We start from the raw sequence: 26,933 nt of genomic DNA on the forward strand, positions 1-26,933 counted from the left end.
TGTATTCATATTTTTTCTGCAGAATTGAACTTTAAACCTTCAAAATGTACCCAAAACGGCAGCGTTGCTTCTCTTTCTCTGTGTATCTACAATGATGGCAACGGGAACGCTCTCTTTCCAGAATGGCTGACCATCATCTTATTGTGCCTGTTTCTCATGCTTGGCACCACATATCTGATGCATGTTTTCACTTCAATAATTGGGTAAGAATAATTTCTCTACGTTTTTCCTGCTTAGATTAATCTAAATTGTGGGTTTTACTTCCAATTAATCATTTATCTTATAATGGAACACTTGTGATGTGTTATACACCCAGTCAGAGTCATACATCTTATAACGGAAGGCTTGTAATGTGTTATACACCCAGTCAGAGTCATGCATCTTATAACGGAACACTTGTGATGTGTTATACACCCAGTCAGAGTCATGCATCTTATAACGGAACACTTGTGATGTGTTATACACCCAGTCAGAGTCATGCATCTTATAACGGAACGCTTGTGATGTGTTATACACCCAGTCAGAGTCATGCATCTTATAACGGAACACTTGTGATGTGTTATACACCCAGTCAGAGTCATGCATCTTATAACGGAACACTTGTGATGTGTTATACACCCAGTCACAGTCATGCATCTTATAACCGAACACTTGTGATGTGTTATACACCCAGTCAGAGTCATGCATCTTATAACCGAACACTTGTGATGTGTTATACACCCAGTCAGAGTCATGCATCTTATAACGGAACGCTTGTGATGTGTTATACACCCAGTCAGAGTCATGCATCTTATAACGGAACACTTGTGATGTGTTATACACCCAGTCAGAGTCATGCATCTTATAACGGAACGCTTGTGATGTGTTATACACCCAGTCACAGTCATGCATCTTATAACGGAACGCTTGTGATGTGTTATACATCCAGTCAGAGTCATACATCTTATAACGGAACACTTGTGATGTGTTATACACCCAGTCACAGTCATGCATCTTATAACGGAACGCTTGTGATGTGTTATACATCCAGTCAGAGTCATACATCTTATAACAGAACACTTGTGATGTGTTATACATCCAGTCAGAGTCATGCATCTTATAACGGAACGCTTGTGATGTGTTATACACTCAGTCAGAGTCATGCATCTTATAACGGAACGCTTGTGATGTGTTACACACCCAGTCAGAGTCATGCATCTTATAACGGAACGCTTGTGATGTGTTATACACCCAGTCAGAGTCATGCATCTTATAACGGAACGCTTGTGATGTGTTATACACCCAGTCAGAGTCATGCATCTTATAATGGAACGCTTGCGATGTGTTATACACCCAGTCAGAGTCATACATCTTATAACGGAACGCTTGTGATGTGTTATACACCCAGTCAGAGTCATGCATCTTATAACGGAACGCTTGTGATGTATTATACACCCAGTCAGAGTCATGCATCTTATAATGGAACGCTTGTGATGTGTTATACACCCAGTCAGAGTCATACATCTTATAACTGAACGCTTGTGATGTGTTATACACCCAGTCAGAGTCATGCATCTTATAACGGAACGCTTGTGATGTGTTATACACCCAGCCAGAGTCATGCATCTTATAACGGAAAGCTTGTGATGTGTTATACACCCAGTCAGAGTCATGCATCTTATAACGGAACGCTTGTGATGTGTTATACACTCAGTCAGAGTCATACATCTTATAACGGAACGCTTGTGATGTGTTACACACCCAGTCAGAGTCATGCATCTTATAACGGAACGCTTGTGATGTGTTATACACCCAGTCAGAGTCATGCATCTTATAACGGAACGCTTGTGATGTGTTATACACCCAGTCAGAGTCATGCATCTTATAACGGAACGCTTGTGATGTGTTATACACCCAGTCAGAGTCATGCATCTTATAACGGAACGCTTGTGATGTGTTATACACCCAGTCAGAGTCATGCATCTTATAACGGAACGCTTGTGATGTGTTATACACCCAGTCAGAGTCATGCATCTTATAATGGAACGCTTGCGATGTGTTATACACCCAGTCAGAGTCATACATCTTATAACGGAACGATTGTGATGTGTTACACACCCAGTCAGAGTCATGCATCTTATAACGGAACGCTTGTGATGTGTTATACACCCAGTCAGAGTCATGCATCTTATAACGGAACGCTTGTGATGTGTTATACACCCAGTCAGAGTCATGCATCTTATAACGGAACGCTTGTGATGTGTTATACACCCAGTCAGAGTCATGCATCTTATAACGGAACGCTTGTGATGTGTTATACACTCAGTCAGAGTCATACATCTTATAACGGAACGCTTGTGATGTGTTACACACCCAGTCAGAGTCATGCATCTTATAACGGAACGCTTGTGATGTGTTATACACCCAGTCAGAGTCATGCATCTTATAACGGAACGCTTGTGATGTGTTATACACCCAGTCAGAGTCATGCATCTTATAACGGAACGCTTGTGATGTATTATACACCCAGTCAGAGTCATGCATCTTATAATGGAACGCTTGCGATGTGTTATACACCCAGTCAGAGTCATACATCTTATAACGGAACGATTGTGATGTGTTATACACCCAGTCAGAGTCATGCATCTTATAACGGAACGCTTGTGATGTGTTATACACCCAGTCAGAGTCATACATCTTATAACGGAACGCTTGTGATGTGTTATACACCCAGTCAGAGTCATACATCTTATAACTGAACGCTTGTGATGTGTTATACACCCAGTCAGAGTCATACATCTTATAACTGAACGCTTGTGATGTGTTATACACCCAGTCAGAGTCATGCATCTTATAACGGAACACTTGTGATGTGTTATACACCCAGTCAGAGTCATGCATCTTATAACAGAACGCTTGTGATGTGTTATACACCCAGTCAGAGTCATGCATCTTATAACGGAACACTTGTGATGTGTTATACACCCAGTCAGAGTCATTCTTATAACAGAACGCTTGTGATGTGTTATACACCCAGTCAGAGTCATGCATCTTATAACGGAACATTTGTGATGTGTTATACACCCAGTCAGAGTCATGCATCTTATAACGGAACACTTGTGATGTATTATACACCCAGTCAGAGTCATTCTTATAACAGAACGCTTGTGATGTGTTATACACCCAGTCAGAGTCACGCATCTTATAACGGAACGCTTGTGATGTGTTATACACCCAGTCAGAGTCATACATCTTATAACGGAACACTTGTGATGTGTTGTACACCCAGTCAGAGTCATACATCTTATAACTGAACGCTTGTGATGTGTTATACACCCAGTCAGAGTCATTCTTATAACGGAACGCTTGTGATGTGTTATACACCCAGTCAGAGTCACGCATCTTATAACGGAGCGCTTGTGATGTGTTATACACCCAGTCAGAGTCATACATCTTATAACTGAACGCTTGTGATGTGTTATACACCCAGTCAGAGTCATGCATCTTATAACGGAACGCTTGTGATGTGTTATACACCCAGTCAGAGTCATGCATCTTATAACGGAACGCTTGTGATGTGTTATACACCCAGTCAGAGTCATGCATCTTATAACGGAACGCTTGTGATGTGTTATACACTCAGTCAGAGTCATACATCTTATAACGGAACGCTTGTGATGTGTTACACACCCAGTCAGAGTCATGCATCTTATAACGGAACGCTTGTGATGTGTTATACACCCAGTCAGAGTCATGCATCTTATAACGGAACGCTTGTGATGTGTTATACACCCAGTCAGAGTCATGCATCTTATAACGGAACGCTTGTGATGTATTATACACCCAGTCAGAGTCATGCATCTTATAATGGAACGCTTGCGATGTGTTATACACCCAGTCAGAGTCATACATCTTATAACGGAACGATTGTGATGTGTTATACACCCAGTCAGAGTCATGCATCTTATAACGGAACGCTTGTGATGTGTTATACACCCAGTCAGAGTCATACATCTTATAACGGAACGCTTGTGATGTGTTATACACCCAGTCAGAGTCATACATCTTATAACTGAACGCTTGTGATGTGTTATACACCCAGTCAGAGTCATACATCTTATAACTGAACGCTTGTGATGTGTTATACACCCAGTCAGAGTCATGCATCTTATAACGGAACACTTGTGATGTGTTATACACCCAGTCAGAGTCATGCATCTTATAACAGAACGCTTGTGATGTGTTATACACCCAGTCAGAGTCATGCATCTTATAACGGAACACTTGTGATGTGTTATACACCCAGTCAGAGTCATTCTTATAACAGAACGCTTGTGATGTGTTATACACCCAGTCAGAGTCATGCATCTTATAACGGAACATTTGTGATGTGTTATACACCCAGTCAGAGTCATGCATCTTATAACGGAACACTTGTGATGTATTATACACCCAGTCAGAGTCATTCTTATAACAGAACGCTTGTGACGTGTTATACACCCAGTCAGAGTCACGCATCTTATAACGGAACGCTTGTGATGTGTTATACACCCAGTCAGAGTCATACATCTTATAACGGAACACTTGTGATGTGTTGTACACCCAGTCAGAGTCATACATCTTATAACGGAACGCTTGTGATGTGTTATACACCCAGTCAGAGTCATACATCTTATAACTGAACGCTTGTGATGTGTTATACACCCAGTCAGAGTCATGCATCTTATAACGGAACGCTTGTGATGTGTTATACACCCAGTCAGAGTCATGCATCTTATAACGGAACGCTTGTGATGTGTTATACACCCAGTCAGAGTCATGCATCTTATAACGGAACACTTGTGATGTATTATACACCCAGTCAGAGTCATACATCTTGTAACGGAACACTTGTGATGTGTTATACACCCAGTCAGAGTCATGCATCTTATAACGGAACGCTTGTGATGTGTTATACACCCAGTCAGAGTCATGCATCTTATAACGGAACGCTTGTGATGTGTTATACACCCAGTCAGAGTCATGCATCTTATAACGGAACACTTGTGATGTATTATACACCCAGTCAGAGTCATACATCTTGTAACGGAACACTTGTCATGTGTTATACACCCAGTCAGAGTCATGCATCTTATAACGGAACACTTGTGATGTGTTATACACCCAGTCAGAGTCATGCATCTTATAACGGAACGCTTGTGATGTGTTATACACCCAGTCAGAGTCATGCATCTTATAACGGAACGCTTGTGATGTGTTATACACCCAGTCAGAGTCATGCATCTTATAATGGAACGCTTGTGATGTGTTATACACCCTGTCAGAGTCATGCATCTAATAACGGAACGCTTGTGATGCGGTTTTCCTGCATTCATCATAAAATGTAGCACTTGTGGTTTATTTCATCTACAAAGGGTAATAAATGCATCATATAATGAAGTCTTTGGGGAGGGGGGGGGATGTAATAAGTTGTGAGAATCAGACAGTGAAATATTTTATGAGAATTCTCCTGTTTTTTTTAAGTGGCAATCATTTTCATGGCAAAACAATATTGATTTACCATGTAAATGATTGGCACTTTAAAAAAACACAGGAGAATTCTCCCAAAATATCTCACTGTCTGATTCTTACACTTTGTTACATTCCCCCCGTGGTGCGTTTCACATGCAATGAGTAGTGAATGCATCATATAATTGAACAGGCGTGATGTACAGTATGTGGTCAGAACCCCCTCCCCATAGCCAAGATAGTGTTTATGGCATGGGAAGAGGTGCCCCAAAAGCTGCAGCACTATTTTTGGCTTGTTGGTGATATGTGCTAGTGAAAATAGTACGATTAGTGTCCTGCATGGTTGGACTGTATGAATGTAGTGTATGTGTACCAGTTTAGTTTTTCTTTAAACTTTAATACTACAGAAGTTATGCACATGTCCACTTAAGTGGACAATATACATCTCTGAGATAAAAAAAAATTGCCCTAATATCTTGAAACAGCATTTTAACCATGAAAGTTTTGTATGGTTTTGTTTTTTTGCAAACAGTGAGGTAAACAAAAAAATCTAATGTTTGGTATGGTTCCAATTTGTTCTGATCCTGTTACTTACTGTATTCTTCCCCAGAAACAAAAATTCCTCTTATACCTCCTTCAGACAAAGAAAGCAACCCAGTAATTTCCCGGCTCGTGAAGGGTTGAACTGGGTTTTTTTCTGTCTGAAAGGGTCAACCTAGGACTGAATTCCCGGGACTATGACTCATGTCTTTACCTGGGTTTTTCCCGGATCTTACACAGGTTGCCGGCTATGTGAAAGGGTCTGACCCGGGTTTTTAAAAACGGGTCGCGGCTAACATCGCTTATTGGCTCTGCTGGTGGCGCACTGGTTGGCTGAGTAGGCGTGGCAATGGCTCTGTCATCTGATGTCACAGTTGTGCTGCAGGAGAGAGAGAAAGAGAGACAGCATGGCGCACTGGAAGGAGGAGGAGATCCAGGAGCTGGTTGCAATTAGAGGGGAGGAGGAGATCCGGAAGCAGATCACTGGGACAGTGAAGAACGCCACAGTGTACACCACCATTGCCAAGATACTTACCTCAAGGGGCACTGTGCAGACACAGCGGCAGGCAGTGAATAAACTGAAAGCTCTCAGAATATATTACAACAAAGTTCACGACCACAACAGGAGGGGAAGTGGTGCTGCGAGGATGGAGTGGGCTTCCTACGATCAGTGCAATGAAGTATTGGGTAATTCTGTACTGGTTAATCCTATTGCCATTTCATCGTCCATTTGGGCATCCTCACGAAGCGCTACCCTGGAGAACAGACAATCCAGCCCACTGACGCCACCAATGCTGTTTGATGACATCACTGAGATCAGCGACACTGAGCCGATGGCTGCTGTGGGGAACGCAGTCACCAATACCACTGAGGATGTGGTCGAGGCGAGTGGAATCAGCACAGGGACTCCGGCTGGGACACCGACTTCTGCACAGACCCTGACGTTGCGTAGGAACAGGATTTTTTTTTTTACTATACACACTTAATATTTTATTTGTACTTATAACCTAGTAATACAGTATGGGCCGTATTCCACAATGATGTTGCTTGTTATTAATTCTAAATGCTGCGTTACACATTCAGTTCCTCTCTGTCATATATCTCATCAATGTCAGAAGGCCACATCAGCTGGTGCCCCATTTCTGAGTAATAACGACTGCTGACGACATCATAGGCCTGTACACACCTGCACGCTACTAGCACAATCCTATAGAAAGGGTAAATCTGCATAGCATGTACTGTACTGTATTGCAGTGTTTGCTTCCACAGATCACACATGACATCTTTGTCTTGGCCGATACTCAGAATGTATATACTGTATTGCAGTGTGAAGCTAGTGCGCAGGAGGTAGAAGACCTCAAGCATATGCAGATGGAGTCACGCTAGTTGTGGCTCCGTCTCTGCCTAGGTTCTTTGACAATGAGAGTAACAAAATTAATTTCTCATGCAGCCCTCAAAAAAATGATAAATGCACATAATAATTGTGCAAGGCTGACCCATCTACTTAAAGTGCGAGCCCCAATGACCGGTCTCCAGGGTAAGCAGCCCCGGTGACAGGGGGGGGACACACACAAAGGGGACACCAGTGCCGGGCCCCGAGCGTCAGTTGGGCCCCCGGGGATTAAGTATGAAAAAATACGAAGCTGCAGTGTCGATTATTACTTTCTAAAAACCGTCTCCTGAACGTCTGCCCACCAATTACTTTGACCCTGGCTGCTCTGGATATCCATATCCTCTCCCTTCACTTACCCTTGGTCTGTTCCATTGGTGACGCTGCGCCGTCCCTTCCCACCCTGTCTCTTTCCACCAGGAACGCCGTGGCATCACTGTGACCGAGGAGCGTGGCAGCTAAGCGTGTACTGTGGCCAGTCTCCCACAGCCCCAATGCACGAGGGTGGTGTGTGTGACAGACTGCAGCAGCCTCACCGTGATACTCAGCCATCCCTACAGACAGACACCCATGCTGTGGCGAGTCCCTCGTGGGTCCTGGCATATATATATATATATATATATATATATATATACACACACATATATATATATACATATATATATACATATACATACACGCAGTACACAGACATATATATACATACACACAGTACATATACATATATATATATATATACACACAATACACAAAACCCGGCACTCCACCTAAAAACTGGAACTAGTCCTGGTGCCCTCACAACAGATGAATAGGAGATAGCAATGGTGCGGCACTCAGAGACATTTTTCGTCAGGAAATAAAACTCACGGACACAGCGGTCACCGATTCAACGTTTCAATCCCCACAGGATTTTTGTCAAGAATACAGATAATCCCAAAACAAGCTTACCTTATACCCCATGCCCAAACACTGCTGTCACTCATATACACTCACACACACTGAGTCAACACAACCATATGCAAAGTATATCTGCTTCACAGTACAAACCACCCCAGGTACTTACCTGATTTATGAAAGGGTGGAGCAGATGGTATGCGGTCAACATCCCGCTGGACGGGATCCCGGCGGTCGAAATACCGACGCCGGAATCCCGACCGCCACAATCCCGACATATTCTCCCTCCGTGGATGTCCACGACACCCATAGAGGGAGAATATAATAGTGTGCCGAGCGTAGCGAGGCACCGTGCCCGCAGCGTGGCGAGCGAAGCGAGCCCGCAAGGGGCTGCGTTCCTCTCGCCACCCCTGTCGGGATTGTGTGGTCGGGATTCCGGCGACTGTATTTCGACCGCCGGGATCCCGTCCAGCGGGATTACGTACTGATCCCGAGCAGATGAGAAGCAGGATGGATACTGAGCCAGCCGGTAGGAGAGTGGAGACCAGTGCTATAGGAGGGAGGAGGCCGGGAGATAGGAGAAGAGGTGCCAGCCTGAAAGGAGCTCAGCTCATTGATAGCTGGTCCCAGCCCCCCCCCCCCCCCCCCCCTTAATCCGGCTCTGTCTCCGCCACTTCTATATATGGGGGTGTGTGTCAGGTAGAATGTACACACATTATGGCCTATTTAATATGAAAGAAGCACTTTAGACTGGAAAGATGTTATATTTATAGTGATACATGTCAGGCAGAGGCATAACTAGCACAGGGCGAGCAGGGCACGCCACCGGCACCTACACGGCCCGCTCGCCCCATGCGCCCACAGCCGCCGGAGCTCTGCCCTCCACAGAGGAGTGCGCCATGTATTCCATAATACAGGCCGCTTCCCCCGTCACCAGCCCCTTCAGAGCCTGTGCTGCTGACTAGTAGCGGAGGCGGCCGCCGTGTGCGGAATTGACGGACTCGGGGATGCCGGGGCGCAGCCTCTCTGGACGGAGACACCGAGGGAGCAGCAGAGACGGTGGTGATCAGCAGCGCGAATTCGGAAATCAGGTCACTCCTCCACGCTGGCCTCTCCCTTCTCTCCATGTTAACCCTGTGCCTCTGCCGCGGTGCACACAGCCGGTAAGGGGAGAAATAGCAGTGGTCAGAGTGCAGACAGGAGGGTGGTAGCTCTGTCTGTGTTTGTAAAAGTGCATGTTGCATGTGTGTGTGTGATCTGTGTATTTATATGTGCATGATGTATGTGTGTGTGTGATCTGTGTATTTATATGTGCATGATGTATGTGTGTGTGTGAGATCTGTGTATTTATATGTGCATGATGTATGTGTGTGTGTGTGTGTGTGTGTGTGTGTGTGTGTGATCTGTGTATTTATATGTGCATGATGTGTGTGTGTGATCTGTGTATTTATATGTGCATGATGTATGTGTGTGTGTGATCTGTGTATTTATATGTGCATGATGTATGTGTGTGTGTGATCTGTGTACTTATATGTGCATGATGTATGTGTGTGTGTGTGTGTGTGTGTGTGATCTGTGTATTTATATGTGCATGATGTATGTGTGTGTGTGTGATCTGTGTATTTATATGTGCATGATGTATGTGTGTGATCTGTGTATTTATATGTGCATGATGTATGTGTGTGTGTGTGTGATCTGTGTATTTATATGTGCATGATGTATGTGTGTGATCTGTGTATTTATATGTGCATGATGTATGTGTGTGTGTGATCTGTGTATTTATATGTGCATGATGTGTGTGTGATCTGTGTATTTATATGTGCATGATGTATGTGTGTGTGTGATCTGTGTATTTATATGTGCATGATGTATGTGTGTGATCTGTGTTTTATATGTGCATGATGTGTGTGTGTGATCTGTGTATTTATATGTGCATGATGTATGTGTGTGATCTGTGTATTTATATGCGCATGATGTATGTGTGTGTGTGATCTGTGTATTTATATGTGCATGATGTATGTGTGTGTGTGTGATCTGTGTATTTATATGTGCATGATGTATGTGTGTGATCTGTGTATTTATATGTGCATGATGTGTGTGTGTGATCTGTGTATTTATATGTGCATGATGTATGTGTGTGATCTGTGTATTTATATGTGCATGATGTATGTGTGTGTGTGTGTGATCTGTGTATTTATATGTGCATGATGTATGTGTGTGTGTGATCTGTGTATTTATATGTGCATGATGTATGTGTGTGTGTGTGATCTGTGTATTTATATGTGCATGATGTATGTGTGTGATCTGTGTATTTATATGTGCATAATGTATGTGTGTGTGTGATCTGTGTATTTATATGTGCATGATGTATGTGTGTGTGTGTGATCTGTGTATTTATATGTGCATGATGTATGTGTGTGTGTGTGTGTGTGTGTGTGTGTGTGTGTGTGTGTGATCTGTGTATTTATATGTGCATGATGTATGTGTGTGTGATCTGTGTATTTATATGTGCATGATGTATGTGTGTGTGATCTGTGTATTTATATGTGCATGATGTATGTGTGTGTGTGTGTGATCTGTGTATTTATATGTGCATGATGTATGTGTGTGTGTGTGTGTGATCTGTGTATTTATATGTGCATGATGTATGTGTGTGTGTGTGTGTGTGATCTGTGTATTTACATGTGCATGATGTGTGTGTGTGATCTGTGTATTTATATGTGCATGATGTATGTGTGTGTGATCTGTGTATTTATATGTGCATGATGTATGTGTGTGATCTGTGTATTTATATGTGCATGATGTATGTGTGTGATCTGTGTATTTATATGTGCATGATGTATGTGTGTGTGTGATCTGTGTATTTATATGTGCATGATGTATGTGTGTGTGTGTGATCTGTGTATTTATATGTGCATGATGTATGTGTGTGATCTGTGTATTTATATGTGCATGATGTGTGTGTGTGATCTGTGTATTTATATGTGCAAGATGTATGTGTGTGATCTGTGTATTTATATGTGCATGATGTATGTGTGTGTGTGTGTGATCTGTGTATTTATATGTGCATGATGTATGTGTGTGTGTGTGATCTGTGTATTTATATGTGCATTATGTATGTGTGTGTGTGTGTGTGTGTGTGATCTGTGTATTTATATGTGCATGATGTATGTGTGTGATCTGTGTATTTATATGTGCATGATGTATGTGTGTGTGTGTGTGTGTGATCTGTGTATTTATATGTGCATGGTGTATGTGTGTGATCTGTGTATTTATATGTGCATGATGTATGTGTGTGTGATCTGTGTATTTATATGTGCATGATGTATGTGTGTGTGTGATCTGTGTATTTATATGTGCATGATGTATGTGTGTGTGTGATCTGTGTATTTATATGTGCATGATATGTGTGTGTGTGATCTGTGTATTTATATGTGCATGATGTATGTGTGTGTGATCTGTGTATTTATATGTGCATGATGTATGTGTGTGTGTGATCTGTGTATTTATATGTGCATGATGTATGTGTGTGTGTGATCTGTGTATTTATATGTGCATGATGTATGTGTGTGTGTGATCTGTGTATTTATATGTGCATGATGTATGTGTGTGTGATCTGTGTATTTATATGTGCATGATGTATGTGTGTGTGATCTGTGTATTTATATGTGCATGATGTATGTGTGTGTGTGATCTGTGTATTTATATGTGCATGATGTATGTGTGTGTGTGATCTGTGTATTTATATGTGCATGATGTGTGTGTGTGATCTGTGTATTTATATGTGCATGATGTATGTGTGTGTGATCTGTGTATTTATATGTGCATGATGTGTGTGTGTGTGTGTGTGTGTGTGTGTGTGTGTGTGTGTGTGATCTGTGTATTTATATGTGCATGATGTATGTGTGTGTGTGTGTGTGTGTGTGTGTGTGTGTGTGTGTATCTGTGTATTTATATGTGCATGATGTATGTGTGTGTGTGATCTGTGTATTTATATGTGCATGATGTATGTGTGTGATCTGTGTATTTATATGTGCATGATGTATGTGTGTGATCTGTGTATTTATATGTGCATGATGTATGTGTGTGTGTGTGATCTGTGTATTTATATGTGCATGATGTATGTGTGTGTGTGATCTGTGTATTTATATGTGCATGATGTATGTGTGTGTGATCTGTGTATTTATATGTGCATGATGTGTGTGTGTGATCTGTGTATTTATATGTGCATGATGTATGTGTGTGATCTGTGTATTTATATGTGCATGATGTATGTGTGTGTGTGATCTGTGTATTTATATGTGCATGATGTATGTGTGTGTGATCTGTGTATTTTTATGTGCATGATGTATGTGTGTGTGTGTGTGATCTGTGTATTTATATGTGCATGATGTATGTGTGTGTGTGTGTGTGTGTGTGTGTGTGTGTGTGTGTGATCTGTGTATTTATATGTGCATGATGTGTGTGTGTGATCTGTGTATTTATATGTGCATGATGTATGTGTGTGTGTGATCTGTGTATTTATATGTGCATGATGTATGTGTGTGATCTGTGTATTTATATGTGCATGATGTGTGTGTGTGTGTGTTATCTGTGTATTTATATGTGCATGTTGTATGTGTGTGATCTGTGTATTTATATGTGCATGATGTATGTGTGTGTGTGATCTGTGTATTTATATGTGCATGATGTATGTGTGTGTGATCTGTGTATTTATATGTGCATGATGTATGTGTGTGTGTGTGTGTGTGATCTGTGTATTTATATGTGCATGATGTATGTGTGTGATCTGTGTATTTATATGTGCGTGATGTATGTGTGAGTGTGATCTGTGTATTTATATGTGCATGATGTATGTGTGTGTGTGATCTGTGTATTTATATGTGCATGATGTATGTGTGTGATCTGTGTATTTATATGTGCATGATGTATGTGTGTGTGTGATCTGTGTATTTATATGTGCATGATGTATGTGTGTGATCTGTGTATTTATATGTGCATGATGTATGTGTGTGTGTGATCTGTGTATTTATATGTGCATGATGCATGTGTGTGTGTGATCTGTGTATTTATATGTGCATGATGTATGTGTGCGTTGCCGGCCTGCCGCTGTTCAGGACTGGGACCGCTGGAGGAGGACACAGTGTTGGTGAGTGACAGTGTAAGTGTGTGTTTGTGTACATAATGTCTGTGTGTATATTTTCTATCTGTGTGTATATTTATGTGTGCATGTGTTCAGTGTGTTTGCGTATAATTGTGTATTTTGTGTGTATGTGTTTCATGTGTGTGTGTAATACAATGTGTGTGTGTATATATATATATATATACATATATATATAAAACGAAATAGAGGAGATGGCGCCAAGGGAGTTATATCAACGCCCTACCTAAAAACGGACCCTTACAGTACTCTCCGGATAAATTACGTCAGATAACAAATACTAACATAAAAATTTATTAAAACAACATATAAACCCGACAAAATGTTCATAAGTATACAGAGTTGATACATTTACATTTGTCGCACAATTTAAACAATCAGTTTGTAGTGATGAGGAAAAAGCGTAGATATATCACTACAATTTCCTCCTTCTCCTTATTGTAGATTCGGAGGTAACATCAGATCATAGATAGATAAATAACCCAACGCGTTTCGTCTTGTTCCAAGACTTCATCAGGGGTAAAATCTCTTCATTTCAGAACATATTGTCAGCACATAAAAGGTCATTCAAAGATGTATGAACGTTTCAATATTTCAATGGGACTTGATTGATATAGCGAGGACCATACCTCATATATCATCAGCTTGAGTCTGACATTCAGATATTCGAATATGGGGAAGATTCATATGTGTATAGAATCTAACTGGTTCACAAGCATAAGGAACCCTCCAGTAGTGCAGTGCTGACAGCCAAGTACGTTGTTCATACATCTTTGAATGACCTTTTATGTGCTGACAATATGTTCTGAATTGAAGAGATTTTACCCCTGATGAAGTCTTGGAACAAGACGAAACGCTTTGGGTTATTTATCTATCTATTATCTGATGTTACCTCCGAATCTACAATAAGGAGAAGGAGGAAATTGTAGTGATATATCTACGCTTTTTCCTCATCACTACAAACTGATTGTTCAAATTGTGCGACAAATGTAAATGTATCAACTCTGTATACTTATGGACATTTTGACGGGTTTATATGTTGTTTTAATAAATTTTTATGTTAGTATTTGTTATCTGACGTAATTTATCCGGAGAGTACTGTAAGGGTCCGTTTTTAGGTAGGGCGTTGATATAACTCCCTTGGCGCCATCTTCTCTATTTCGTTTCATATTTTCACACATTTAGTTCCTCCTAACAGGGAACTTAGAGGATACAGGCAGCCATATAATTAATTAATTTTAGTGTTTTATTTGAAATAGCGCAGTGGGAGAGTAATTCTTGTCATATATATATATATATATACTGCTCAAAAACATAAAGGGAACACTAAAATAACACATCCTAGATCTGAATGAATGAAATATTCTTATTAAATACTTTGTTCTTTACATAGTTGAATGTGCTGACAACAAAATCACACAAAAATTATCAATGGAAATCAAATTTATTAACCCATGGAGGTCTGGATTGGGAGTCACACTCAAAATTAAAGTGGAAAAACACATTACAGGCTGATCCAACTTTGATGTAATGTCCTTAAAACAAGTCAAAATGAGGCTCAGTAGTGTGTGTGGCCTCCACGTGCCTGTATGACCTCCCTACAACCCACACAAGTGGCTCAGGTTGTGCAGCTCATCCAGGATGGCACATCAATGCGAGCTGTGGCAAGAAGGTTTGCTGTGTCTGTCAGCGTAGTGTCCAGAGCATGGAGGCGCTACCAGGAGACAGGCCAGTACATCAGGAGATGTGGAGGAGGCCGTAGGAGGGCAACAACCCAGCAGCAGGACCGCTACCTCCGCCTTTGTGCAAGGAGGAACAGGAGGAGCACTGCCAGAGCCCTGCAAATTGACCTCCAGCAAGCCACAAATGTGCATGTGTCTACTCAAACGATCAGAAACAGACTCCATGAGGGTGGTATGAGGGCCCGACGTCCACAGGTGGGGGTTTTGCTTACAGCCCAACACCGTGCAGGACATTTGGCATTTGCCAGAGAACACCAAGATTGACTTACTCACTGTCGACCAATAGTGGTCAACCTAGACACTGACGACCTAAGTCTGGTCGACCCAATGACCCATACCCGTCGGAGGAGAGCCCCCAACCTACAGGACCAATTATCAGAAGTCACGTTACACAAACAAATCCAAAACCACCTAAAATCTGTGGATCCTGTGCGTGTGGAGCACACGCCGTACATGGTGCGGAAATAGGAAATAACTGACAAACCTGTAACTGCCGCTCCCAGGAATGCGAACGTGGAATGAGATACGTGGGTATGGTCACTAGGGTGATTAAACGTTGCATCCTATTGACACCGCTAGGAACGCTCCTTCTGATCTGACCAATAGCAATCGGCTGACCACGATGGTTTCTGCGTTGAGGTCACATCTACGTGATACTACTCATTTTCTAACCAAAATCCAAACCATTCAATGGAAGGAGTCTTATTCCTTTCTAACTCTTGATGTTCAAGTTCTATATACACACATTCCTCATAAACTTGGAACAAGTATAATATCAAAGAAACTATGTGGGGATGCTGACCTCAGCGCAGAACACCAGGCTTTTATTGTTAGTTCCATTTCTTTTATTCTTTCTCACAATTACTTTCTTTTTCTTCACCACTATTATCTTCAAGTCATGGGGACGGCCATGGGGACCAGGTTCGCCCCCAGTTATGCCAACCTCTGCATGGGAGACCTAGAGGATTCGCTCCTGTGGGGGAGTGACTGGGAGGTGAACCTGGTATTCTATGGCCGTTACATTGATGATCTGTTTATTATTTGGGATGGGGATGTGTCTTCTATTTCTTCATTTGTCTCTTATCTTAATTCCAACACTTATAATTTAGTCTTCACGCACACTCACAACAGGGAACAGATAGACTTCCTGGGTGTGACCCTTGAAGTAATTAATAATCAAATCGTGACTTCAAACTATTTAAAACCTGTGAATACACACTCATACTTACATCATGAAAGTGCACATTATGCACCGTGGAAGCACAATATACCCAAAGGGCAACTAATGCGCCTGAGATGCAACTGCTCTAATGTAGAAACATGTATTACTCAGGCCAATGAACTAATGAATGCTTTAAGACAACGGAAATATCCAGAAAAACTCCTCAACAAAGCGTTTGAGGAAGTTTGCCATATGGATAGGAGTAATTTACTTAAAATGAAATCCTCAGGTGTATACAATCAAAAAGCACAAGCCGATAATGATAGACAACTTGCATTCGTATGCAAGTATAACAACCGTGCGAACAAAATAAAAAACATAATCTTAAAAATTATAGAGTTCTAAAACAGGATAAGGTCTTAAGCGAAATATTACCTCCTAAACCATGTATAGTTTATAAGAAAAACAGATCTTTGAAATCAATATTGGCACCTAGTCATTTGGGTCGAAGGGAGCCCAAAGAGACTCCTGATGGATGCAAATGGCTAACCACAAAACCGTTAGGCTGCCACAGATATGGCAAATCCAGGTGTATTACATGCACTCATATGCCGAAAAAGACTACTATCATAAATTTACCTGGTAATGAAGATCCCTACAGACTTGAGACGTTTATGAACTGTGATTCGAGGTTCATTATTTATTTACTCACCTGTGGATGTGGTTTGAATTACGTTGGCAGAACTACGAGGGCCATCCACGTGCGATTTATGGAACATCGTAGAAATATTATAAATCAAAATAATTTACACAATGTCTCACCTCATTTCAATCTATTTCATGATGGTGACCCTAAAAGTCTGACATTAGTATGTATAGAACATATCGCATCCACACCAAGGGGGGAGATAGATTCAATAAGTTGTGTTGTAGAGAAATATACTGGATGTTTAAATTTAATTCTTTACATCCAGATGGATTAAATGAGAACATTGAACTTAATACCATCCCTTAGGATATCTGCTATACTTTTAGGAACCATCTTTCCCTTCAGTCTTCTTCTTTGTTATTTATTTTTTGCAAATCAGTATGAACTCGCTTATATTTTCTATACCTTAGTTTAAGGACCCTGTGAATTTTTATTATTCACCCCAAAGCCTATATGGTTCGGGAACAGAGGTATTTGATCTGTGGTTATATAAATTATAGGAAACAGATTATCTGAACGAAGTGGTATGCTGTGTATGTATATTTGCATTTATCAATGCACATTATTTATTTATCTATATTCATTGTTAATCATTATTATACTGTGAGTATTTCTAATTTGAAACCTGTTGAATTTGGGTTTGATTTATTATGGAAGAATATTATATTTATTTTTATATTTAGTTTTATATTTATTTTTATTTCATTATTTTTTTCATTTTTTATTTCAGATTATCTACTATTATTCTCCTTTGGTTTGTTTTCTGTATGAGTAACCCGTTTCCTGCAATAATGTGTCTATAAATATGAATGCAGGGCTTCATAATATGTTCATTAATTTGTGAACCTGTATCATAAGTCATCAGTGCAACAATCTTTTAACATTGTTGTTGATTTACCTCCCCGTGTTTAGGGTAATGCTATTTTCTGTTGTCTGTCACTATGGCAACACATAGCGCGCAGCTGCAGTGGCGGTGGAGTACGACGTCCCGTCCTGCTGCTCGCGCCGTGTGAACTGTTGCCAGAGTCCGGTCACATGACTAAACAAAACCATGTGACTGGATGATTACCAAATATGGGTCTCTTCCGGCCTGCATCACGATCAGGGGACGCCCAGCACTTCACTGACTGGGCGAGACCCGGTCACGTGGTCGGAATAAACCACGTGACCAGGAAGCAACCCAAAACATTCTTTAAACCACACATGATTCTAAATATAATCTATGCTCATTTCTCAATTTCGTTACTATATAGAGTTACATCTACCAGTATGATTGCCTTCTGAGTGATAATGTTTTTATTATGATTATTATTTGAATGTGTCTGTCAGCATAGTAATTATCTTTGCCAGATGCTTCAGTTTGTCCTTAATTGTGAGGGTATATAAACCAGCTTAGGGCAGCCTGAGATACATGCTCCTGAGGAAGCTGGCAGCCACTAAGACCAGCGAAACGCGTTGAGCCCTACATCTCTGACCACAGACTTTGTACCCACTGTCATTTTTAATACTCTGGCAACAATTGGACCTTTAAACTCCCACCGGATCCTCACAAGTGCTGTCCATTTGGGAACTCTGGACATACCCCTGCTGCTATTGGACTTCGCCTTGCAATGGAGAACCAAGGGGACTTTTCCTGAGAAAATGGTAACATCCACACCTATAATTCACTGAGGATTTCTTGGAGGAACGAGTCCTAGCCAGAGAATAAGCGTTAATTGTATAAGTGGGGATAGAAGTGGTCGATTTTATATATTTGAGAGACTCTCAATCCATTTAATCTATACCCTTCTGAAGCTTAGATTTTTTATGTGTTTAATGAATTTTTATTTTATAAAAAATGTATGAATTTGGATGACCGCAAAGTCGGTTCTCCGAGGTGATATAATATCCTATGTCTCCGCCACTAACAAGAAATACGCCTCTAAGTACCTAGAGTTCCAGAAGCCCCTGTCGACGGCCTATCAGCAATACAAATCCTCTCCTACTCCACACAACCGTCTTCTTTATTTGGAGGCCAAAACACATTTCGATGAATTTATGTCTTCCATGGGTAATAGGTTCTCCTTTTCAGTGAATCACAGGTTTTATAAGTTTGGCAATAGAACTGGAAAATTGTTAACGACTCTTCTTACTGGTTCCCGCCCTCCCATGGTCACCCATCCCTTACGCACCACCACTGGCGCATTAACTACAAACAACCAAGAAATCTCTGAGATAATGAAATCTTTCTATAAAGATTTATACTCCTCAACACCACATCCCTCCCCTTCCACGGAACCCACCCCTCCACCATGGCCCAAGGAGTTTTGGGACACTCTTCCTATCCCCCAACTTCAACCCTCCATGGTACAATCATTGCTTGATCCGATCTCATTGGAAGAAGTCCAGAGTGTCATTGGTCAATTTGGCAGAGATAAAGCACCGGGCCCTGATGGCTTTAGTGCCGATTTTTATAAAATCCTTTTACCCCGCATAGGGGACACTCTAGTGTCTGTACTAAATGCGATTTTGTCCTCTGACACTCTTCCCAGACATTTTAATACTGCTGTCCTTAAAGTCCTTCCTAAACCGGGTAGAGATTTGTCCCAGCCTGGATCATATCGCCCGATCTCATTGTTAAATCTTGATTATAAGTTACTCACTAAAATATTAGCAAATCGAATTAAATTATTACTCCCCCAAATTATACACAAGGATCAAACTGGATTCATTTGGGGTAGACACTCAGAGATCAATGTGCGGAGAGTTTTAACTGCCATTTATACAGCTTCCTCTTTTTTTTCTCCTTCTTTCACTCCTCTTTCCCCTCCCCCAGTTATTCTCTCCCTTGACGCTGAGAAAGCGTTCGACCTCGTGGATTGGGACCATCTTTTCTCTACTCTCCTGCACTTTGGCTTTCCTAACGACTTTGTGAATCTTCTAAAACTACTTTATACTGCTCCACAAACCCAGATTTCCTGTAATGGGGTACTGTCCTCATCATTTGAGATTCAACGCGGTACTAGACAGGGCTGCCCCTTATCGCCCTTACTATTTGCAATAGCACTGGAGCCCCTAGCGATAGCCTTACGCCAATCGAGAGTTTTTAAGGGAATCAAAATTGGAGACATTGACCTCCGTCTTGCTCTTTTTGCCGATGACATGCTATTATTCGTTTCTGATCCATCGACCTCCATCCCGGAGATCCTTGGATTGATACAAGCATTTGGAACTAGGGCGGGATATAGAATTAATGTGGCCAAGTCAGAGCTTCTACCCCTGGGCCCTTCTGCTCATAACATTTCCAAACTCCTCCCATCTCTTTCCTTTAAAATTTCCCACACAAAGCTTACCTACCTGGGGATTCAAATCCCAGCGAATCTCTCCAGACTATATGAGGAGAACTACACCCCTGCCTTAACACGTGTCACCTCGTTGCTAGATAGCTGGAAATTGCTGCCTCTGTCACTGTTGGGGAGGATAGCCGTCTTGCAAAGCATAGTCTTCCCGAAATTATTTTATCTTATGCAGATGCTCCCGATCCGCCTCAAGACTCAAGACATCCAATATTTACGAAAAATCATGTCAAAATTCCTGTGGAAGGGGAAAAAAGCATTTATCGCTTTGGATAAACTAATGGCCCCTAAGGCCGCAGGAGGCTTTGGAGTACCTGATTATATGTCCTACTCTATGGCGACTCTATTCCGATGTGCTGCTGACTGGCTGTTTGACAGGGAACTCTTCACAGACTCTGCTCTAGATGAGGCCTTATTTACTCCCTACTCCCCGGGAGCATTGCTTCTGTCCAAACCCTCCCTGATCCCAACTCACATCCTTAACAATCCTCTTTTTCATGATATTTATTACAACTGGCGCACCCTACACAAGAAATTTAAATGTAACCCTGAGGTGTCTGTATGTATTCCGCTATGGGGCAACCCCGCCTTTCCCCCATCTCTCATTAACTCCAATTACCGGCTCTGGAAAGAGAAGGGTCTGTCTAACTCTTCCAAAGTGTTTGACCCGGGGGGCTCTATATATCCATTCTCATCACTCCGAGAGAAATATGACCTGCCTCACTCTCATTTTTTCATGTATCTCCAGACCCGACATTATTTAGACTCAATAACTCGTATGCGCAGCATACCACATGACTCGTCCCCTTCCTCTCACCCATTGTTAGTCACACTTAATATTCACAAAGCCGGACCAACACGCATTAGACAGATTTATACCATCCTGACTTCTCGCACAACAGAAGGTAGATGGGACAAACTATTTACCCAATGGTGTAAGGATATACCTGGCCTGACTAGTCACCATCAACTTAGTGATCATTATGTCTCTACCCTGAAAGCCCTGGCTTCACCTTACCTACAAGAGGTTCACCTCCGAACTTTACAGAGAGCCTATATCTCCCCAACCCAACATGCTCGATTTAACCCCTTGGAAACCGGGGAATGCCCCAAATGTCATGTTCGAATAGCTTCCTTCTATCACATGTTTTGGGAGTGTGGTCTGATCCGACGTTTCTGGCACAAATTATTAGCCTACATTAATCAGCTATTGAATATACGTGTATCAGCAACGCCCCTTTCTTGTTTATGGGCAAATTTTTCGGAATGGGATCTAGGGCCTGGGAAACAGCGAATTATTCCATTTCTCACTATCTTAGTAACAGTATCAAAGAAAATTATTTTATCCCACTGGTTATCGTCTTCTTCACCTACATTGGTAGAAGTTCATAGTAAGTTGTTACAGATCTTATATTACGACAGAAAATCGGCTCAAGTAAATATAGAGTCAGGTGTCAAAACTTTTTACAAAAAGTGGGGCCTTTACATTGACTCGCGGGATCAGACCACACAGGCCCAAATATTTAAGGTATTTGAGCACACTGAATGGTTCCTTCACAGGAAGATATTGGAAGAGTCCATGTTATAAAACTATTTTCCGTACCTTAAGATAAGCCCTAGAGTTGAAATTTAGTACTCTCCGTCCTGATATTGAAGTATCAATTGCTACCATACATTGTCTTTATGGATAAAAAACATCCTGATCCTTCTTCCCTACTTACCCTTATGTGTTTCCCTGTCCTCCCCCCCCCCCTCCCTACTTTCTCTCTACTATTCTTCTATCTCCCCCTTTTCTTATGGACTTGTGTTTGATATAATGTTTCTAATGTTCTACTTCAAGGAAGGATTTCCTGAGGTTTGATTTTTGGAGTACTATTTGACTCCAGTGCAATGTGTTCTTATTGATGAATCACATCTACTCCACGACTTTGACGATATTATAGATTTGATTCCTGACATTGATTGATGTACACACCAATGTTGTTTTTGTGCTTTATTCATCAAATAATTGCTATCTGTTTCTGTCTTACATTGTACTCTATGAAAATCATAATAAACAGATTTAAAAAAAATAAAAATGTATGAATTAATTATTTATTGAAAACGTGTATCCGTTCATTATTTGAAATTCAGCCGGCGCCAGTATACCTTCTTTCGTGGAATGAGATACGTGGGTATGGTCACTAGGTTGGTTAAACGTTGCATCCTATTGACACCGCTAGGAAAGCTCCTTCTGATCTGACCAATAGCAAGCGGCTGACCACGATGGTCAAACATTTCCATTTCACACATCAAGGTGACCTTAAAGCCTTTGGTCTAGAAACGAGTCACCCTGGCATTCGCGGTGGAGATCTCGCACATGAACTTCTGACGAGTGAAAGTTTTGGGATTTTCAAATTGGATACATTCGCTCCAACAGGTAGGAATGAGAACATTGACTGTTCTCCTTATCTAACACATTCAGGGTTGGACTGGCCCACAGGGGTACTGGGGAAACCACCGGTAGGCCCCACTGCCTGAGGGCCCACTCTTCCTCTAGGGATCAGGTTCCAGACTGTGCACTTGTATTATACATGGTAGATATGTTGCATTACACTGCACTAAACTATTGTGTATTTCAAGCATCTGTTGAGGCTGGCCACGCCCCCATTTATAGGCTGGCCACACCCCTAAGTATGGGTTCCTATTACTGCAAACTCCGGTGGGCCCTTCAAGCCCCAGTCCGACACTGAACACATAACACCCACGCTACGGGAGGTAGTAGTATGAGGTTGTTTCTCTATATAAATGTTTTACTCTCTCTCTATAGATACATTTATTCCTCTTTGTCCATAGCTCCTCTATACACATAATGGTTGTATTTAGATTCATTTATCTATTGAGTTCCGGGTCCCGGGCGTTATAGGATCCTCCAGTGACGGCTATTTCTGTTCTTTATGGTTTTGTCCTGTTAGGTTACAATGATGGAGGCTTGTTGCTTTTTCTCCTTTGGACGTCTGGTTGTGTATGTGTAATTACACAATGGGCAATTGAGAAATTACATTTTCATCGCTATGATTCTGGATGCGTCCTATTGGCCTGGAGCACCCAGATTATGAATGCACTATCTCTGGGGCATTTGGGGGCCCTGGTGTGGTGGAACTGGGTTTGTGTGACGTGCAACAGCGGCCGCAACATGATAGATAACTGGTTTTATATCCATAGAACTGCGTGGCAATGACATATATCTGTTCTGCATGCAGCAGCGACCACATAGGGGTACATATTAGGGTTCTGTTTCCATTCAAACTGGTGTGTATTGTGGACACATCATTGTCGCATTTGGCTAAAACAATATCTGTATTATCTATAATCTATAACTTTATACACATATACTTCATCATCTCCAGTTTATCTATAAGGTCTTATATCTCACGGACACAGTCACGGTGTGTGACAGAAAACGATGCTGCAGTTATGTGAAAGGAAGAACAAGTGCTGATTATGAATGAATATATATGTCATAAACCCCGTCACTAAGGTCTGCCAGTGTATCTGTTATAACGCCCATACTGACATTGAACCAGAATCATCATTAATTGTGTTCCACCTACGGTGTGAGAGGATATAACATGTTACACTTCCGTGTAAAAAGGGTTTTTATGCCAGTTTTTTGTGGCCCCTATTACAAGTCTTACTACATACAGTACCTAGAGATACCTTTCTATAAGAGAGTCTTCTTTTCCTCTGTTTTTGTTACTGTCAGACATTGCAAGGACGTCTCTCACCAGGGAAGGTGACACTTTGGTCATCTGACATCCCCGCTGGTCTCTATGGCTGCAGCTCTATTGGAGCCAACAGGTATCTCTAACTGTGGCATCCTGCTGGGCTCCTCCATCTTGCCAGCATCTTCCCCACGAGGTTTGGCTCTAGTGGCTGCCATCTTGCTGGAGCTACTACCATAAATGACCTATAGGGATGTGTCTCCCAGTCCACTCTGCTCCAGTGGGTGCTCCCTCTCCTAATAGAGCACCCTATCTATACTCCTCTACATCTAAACTTTCACCAGCCATGTGCAGCTTCTCCATCCGAGTATGACATCATATGTGAGCAGTTCAGCGCCATTATACACAACCGCTTCCAGTGACGCTCCCATCAGACACTGCATCTCTGTGCATTCTATTAACCACCCTTGTTATCTCCCAGTCACAATACAGGAACGCACCATACGTTTCTGATACTGTGCGTGCAGATCTGTTATGCCACTATGTATGTACAGGTGCAGTGCAGAGCGCAGATGATTGCACCTATGGAAAACATCGCTCCACTGCGTTTCTGACTCAGGCCTTATACATCATAAGGATACAGTATGATAAAGGCCGGCTGTGCGTCACAGATACTGTATAAGCCCCCACTATCTCTTTGTTAGACACAGCTCCTTGTACAGATGTTATATAGAGTAGAAGATGGTGGATTTTAATGGTTATACTTTTTTCTTTCTCCCTGTCCCAGTTATGTGACTAAAGATGCTAAGAGTCACTCAGATCAGCTCTGGAAGTTCGATCGTTTTGGTTACATAAAAGAATACAATGATCGTCCCGCTTTACCGCCACCATTCATCGTGTTTTCCCATCTGTACATTATCCTGAAATGCGCCATCTGTAGACGACCGCAATGGGGCTACACAGCACTGAGTGAGTGTGAAAGCGCCATTACCACCAGATTAGGTACAGGTGTGTACGCTCTGTAATAATTGTCACACATTGTCCTTGCAGGACGCGTGCTAGATCAAGGCCAGGAGTCATCGCTGCTGTCCTGGGAATCCTACATGAAAGACCACTACCAGCACAAACAGCAACAGCGGAAACAGGAAAGCCAGGAAAATCTGATGAAGGGAACAGCTGAGAGGTAAAATCTCCAAATGTTAAGTTTCCCAATGGTATTATGTTGTAGAGGTATGAATATGATGTGTCCTAATACTGACGCTAGTGCACAGCTCTCTGGGGGAGGATAAAAGTGTGTAATCTCTTGTGGAAACATCTGGGGCATAAGTTACTATCGTTCAGTTTTGATTTAGAAGGATTTTGCCATTCTATTTCCACATGATTTTGATTGAAGGTAGGTAATTGATAGTGATGACTTTTTAAGTACCCAAAAGCATGTAGGGCACTGTGGAAGTAGTAATAATGGATGTCTAAGGTTTTGGTGTGTTGTGCACCTACCTGCACAATGCAAATCACCACATGACTGAGATAACCCTGGAGAATCAATCAGAGCAACATCTGCAGCTTAATGAGCTGAAAAGTGCACGTAATAATTATACTTATAGACATCATACTTATTCCATGAATGTGCAACAGATAGCACCAGAGCACAATATTGGGCAATTTGGCTGGATGATATAATGAATTTTAAAATCATGAGTGTTGTAACTGGTTATCCTGGTTTGTCCCATGATGCCTACATCCTCAGCAATTCATTTCTGTCTGCAAAAATTCTTGTGGGACAAATGCCAGAGGAATGGTTGTTGTGTAAGATACCAGTATGTGCTAATCAAGCAGCTAATAGTAATTATTTCTGTATTGTTCTAATTTGTTCCCCTTCCACCAAAAAAGGTTGCTCTTGGCTTCTGACTCCATTGTCAAAAACCACAAACTCCTGCTGAGCATAATAATAATAATAATAATAATTTTATTTATATAGCGCTCTTTCTCCAAACAGGAGTCACGGCGCTTTACAGACAATGCATATAATACAGAAGATTAATACAGCAATACACAAGCCACGCAGATATAAAAATGAAAACCTAGCAGTATAAAGAGTCACATATAGCCACCCAAACCATGACAGAATGCATTTTTGGATTATTGTAAAAAAAAAAATATTTGGAAGGCATATTATTATATCATTGGCAAAAGTGTTCGATTCTGTGCTCTGCTGCCGTCTATTGCATAATCCCGCACTAAATAAACCACTCCCCCCAGATTATGCAAAAAACAGGGAGTAGGCAGAGGTTTTTTTTTTTTTAACAATGACTGACTATGTGAGCGCAGAACGTGGAAGGTAGGCAGGAAGGCAGATTAGGGCTAAACTTATTGCCAACTAATGCAGCTGTAAGTATTTAAAAAAAACACAACATTTTTATAATCAGGATTTAATGTATAAACAGTGTAAAAAGAGAGCTTCCCCTTCAATTATTGTGCATGTGATACATTTGGACCAATAGGACGCAATAAGGAAGTTTTGTTTGATTTTGCATCCGATTTTGCTGGGGATTTTAATAGGGATTTCAGATTCAATTTTGGATGGGATTTCAAAATCTCAACCAAAAATCTCTTCTAAACATGAATCGAATGCAATTTGAAAATCTAATGCAAAATTGAATTTTAGTAAATTAGGTTTTTTTTTTCCAGGGATTTAGAAAATCAAATAGAATGGATTTCAGTGGATTTTGTAGATTCATAAAACTGATCTCAAAATTGAATTTTAGTAAATATATACCCTGGTCACAGACCAGGGGCAAAATGTACTAAA

General features: G+C 41.4%; 2 protein-coding genes across 2 annotated transcripts in view; both read left to right on the forward strand.

Moving 5' to 3' along the window:
• LOC135050927 (transient receptor potential cation channel subfamily M member 2-like) overlaps window positions 1-207 on the forward strand; it is a 307,254-nt gene extending 307,047 nt beyond the window's left edge. The window contains exon 16 of the mRNA XM_063957173.1: window positions 23-207. Within this exon, the coding sequence (XP_063813243.1) occupies window positions 23-207 (185 nt within the window). The remainder of the gene's footprint in view (window positions 1-22) is intronic.
• A 22,478-nt stretch (window positions 208-22,685) lies between these two features.
• LOC135051004 (transient receptor potential cation channel subfamily M member 2-like) overlaps window positions 22,686-26,933 on the forward strand; it is a 41,000-nt gene continuing 36,752 nt past the window's right edge. The window contains exons 1-3 of the mRNA XM_063957207.1: window positions 22,686-22,885; window positions 24,912-25,093; window positions 25,175-25,307. Of these exons, the coding sequence (XP_063813277.1) occupies window positions 22,686-22,885; window positions 24,912-25,093; window positions 25,175-25,307 (515 nt within the window). The remainder of the gene's footprint in view (window positions 22,886-24,911; window positions 25,094-25,174; window positions 25,308-26,933) is intronic.

The sequence above is a fragment of the Pseudophryne corroboree genome, chromosome 2, assembly GCF_028390025.1.
Source record: "Pseudophryne corroboree isolate aPseCor3 chromosome 2, aPseCor3.hap2, whole genome shotgun sequence".
NCBI classification, from domain to species: domain Eukaryota; kingdom Metazoa; phylum Chordata; class Amphibia; order Anura; family Myobatrachidae; genus Pseudophryne; species Pseudophryne corroboree.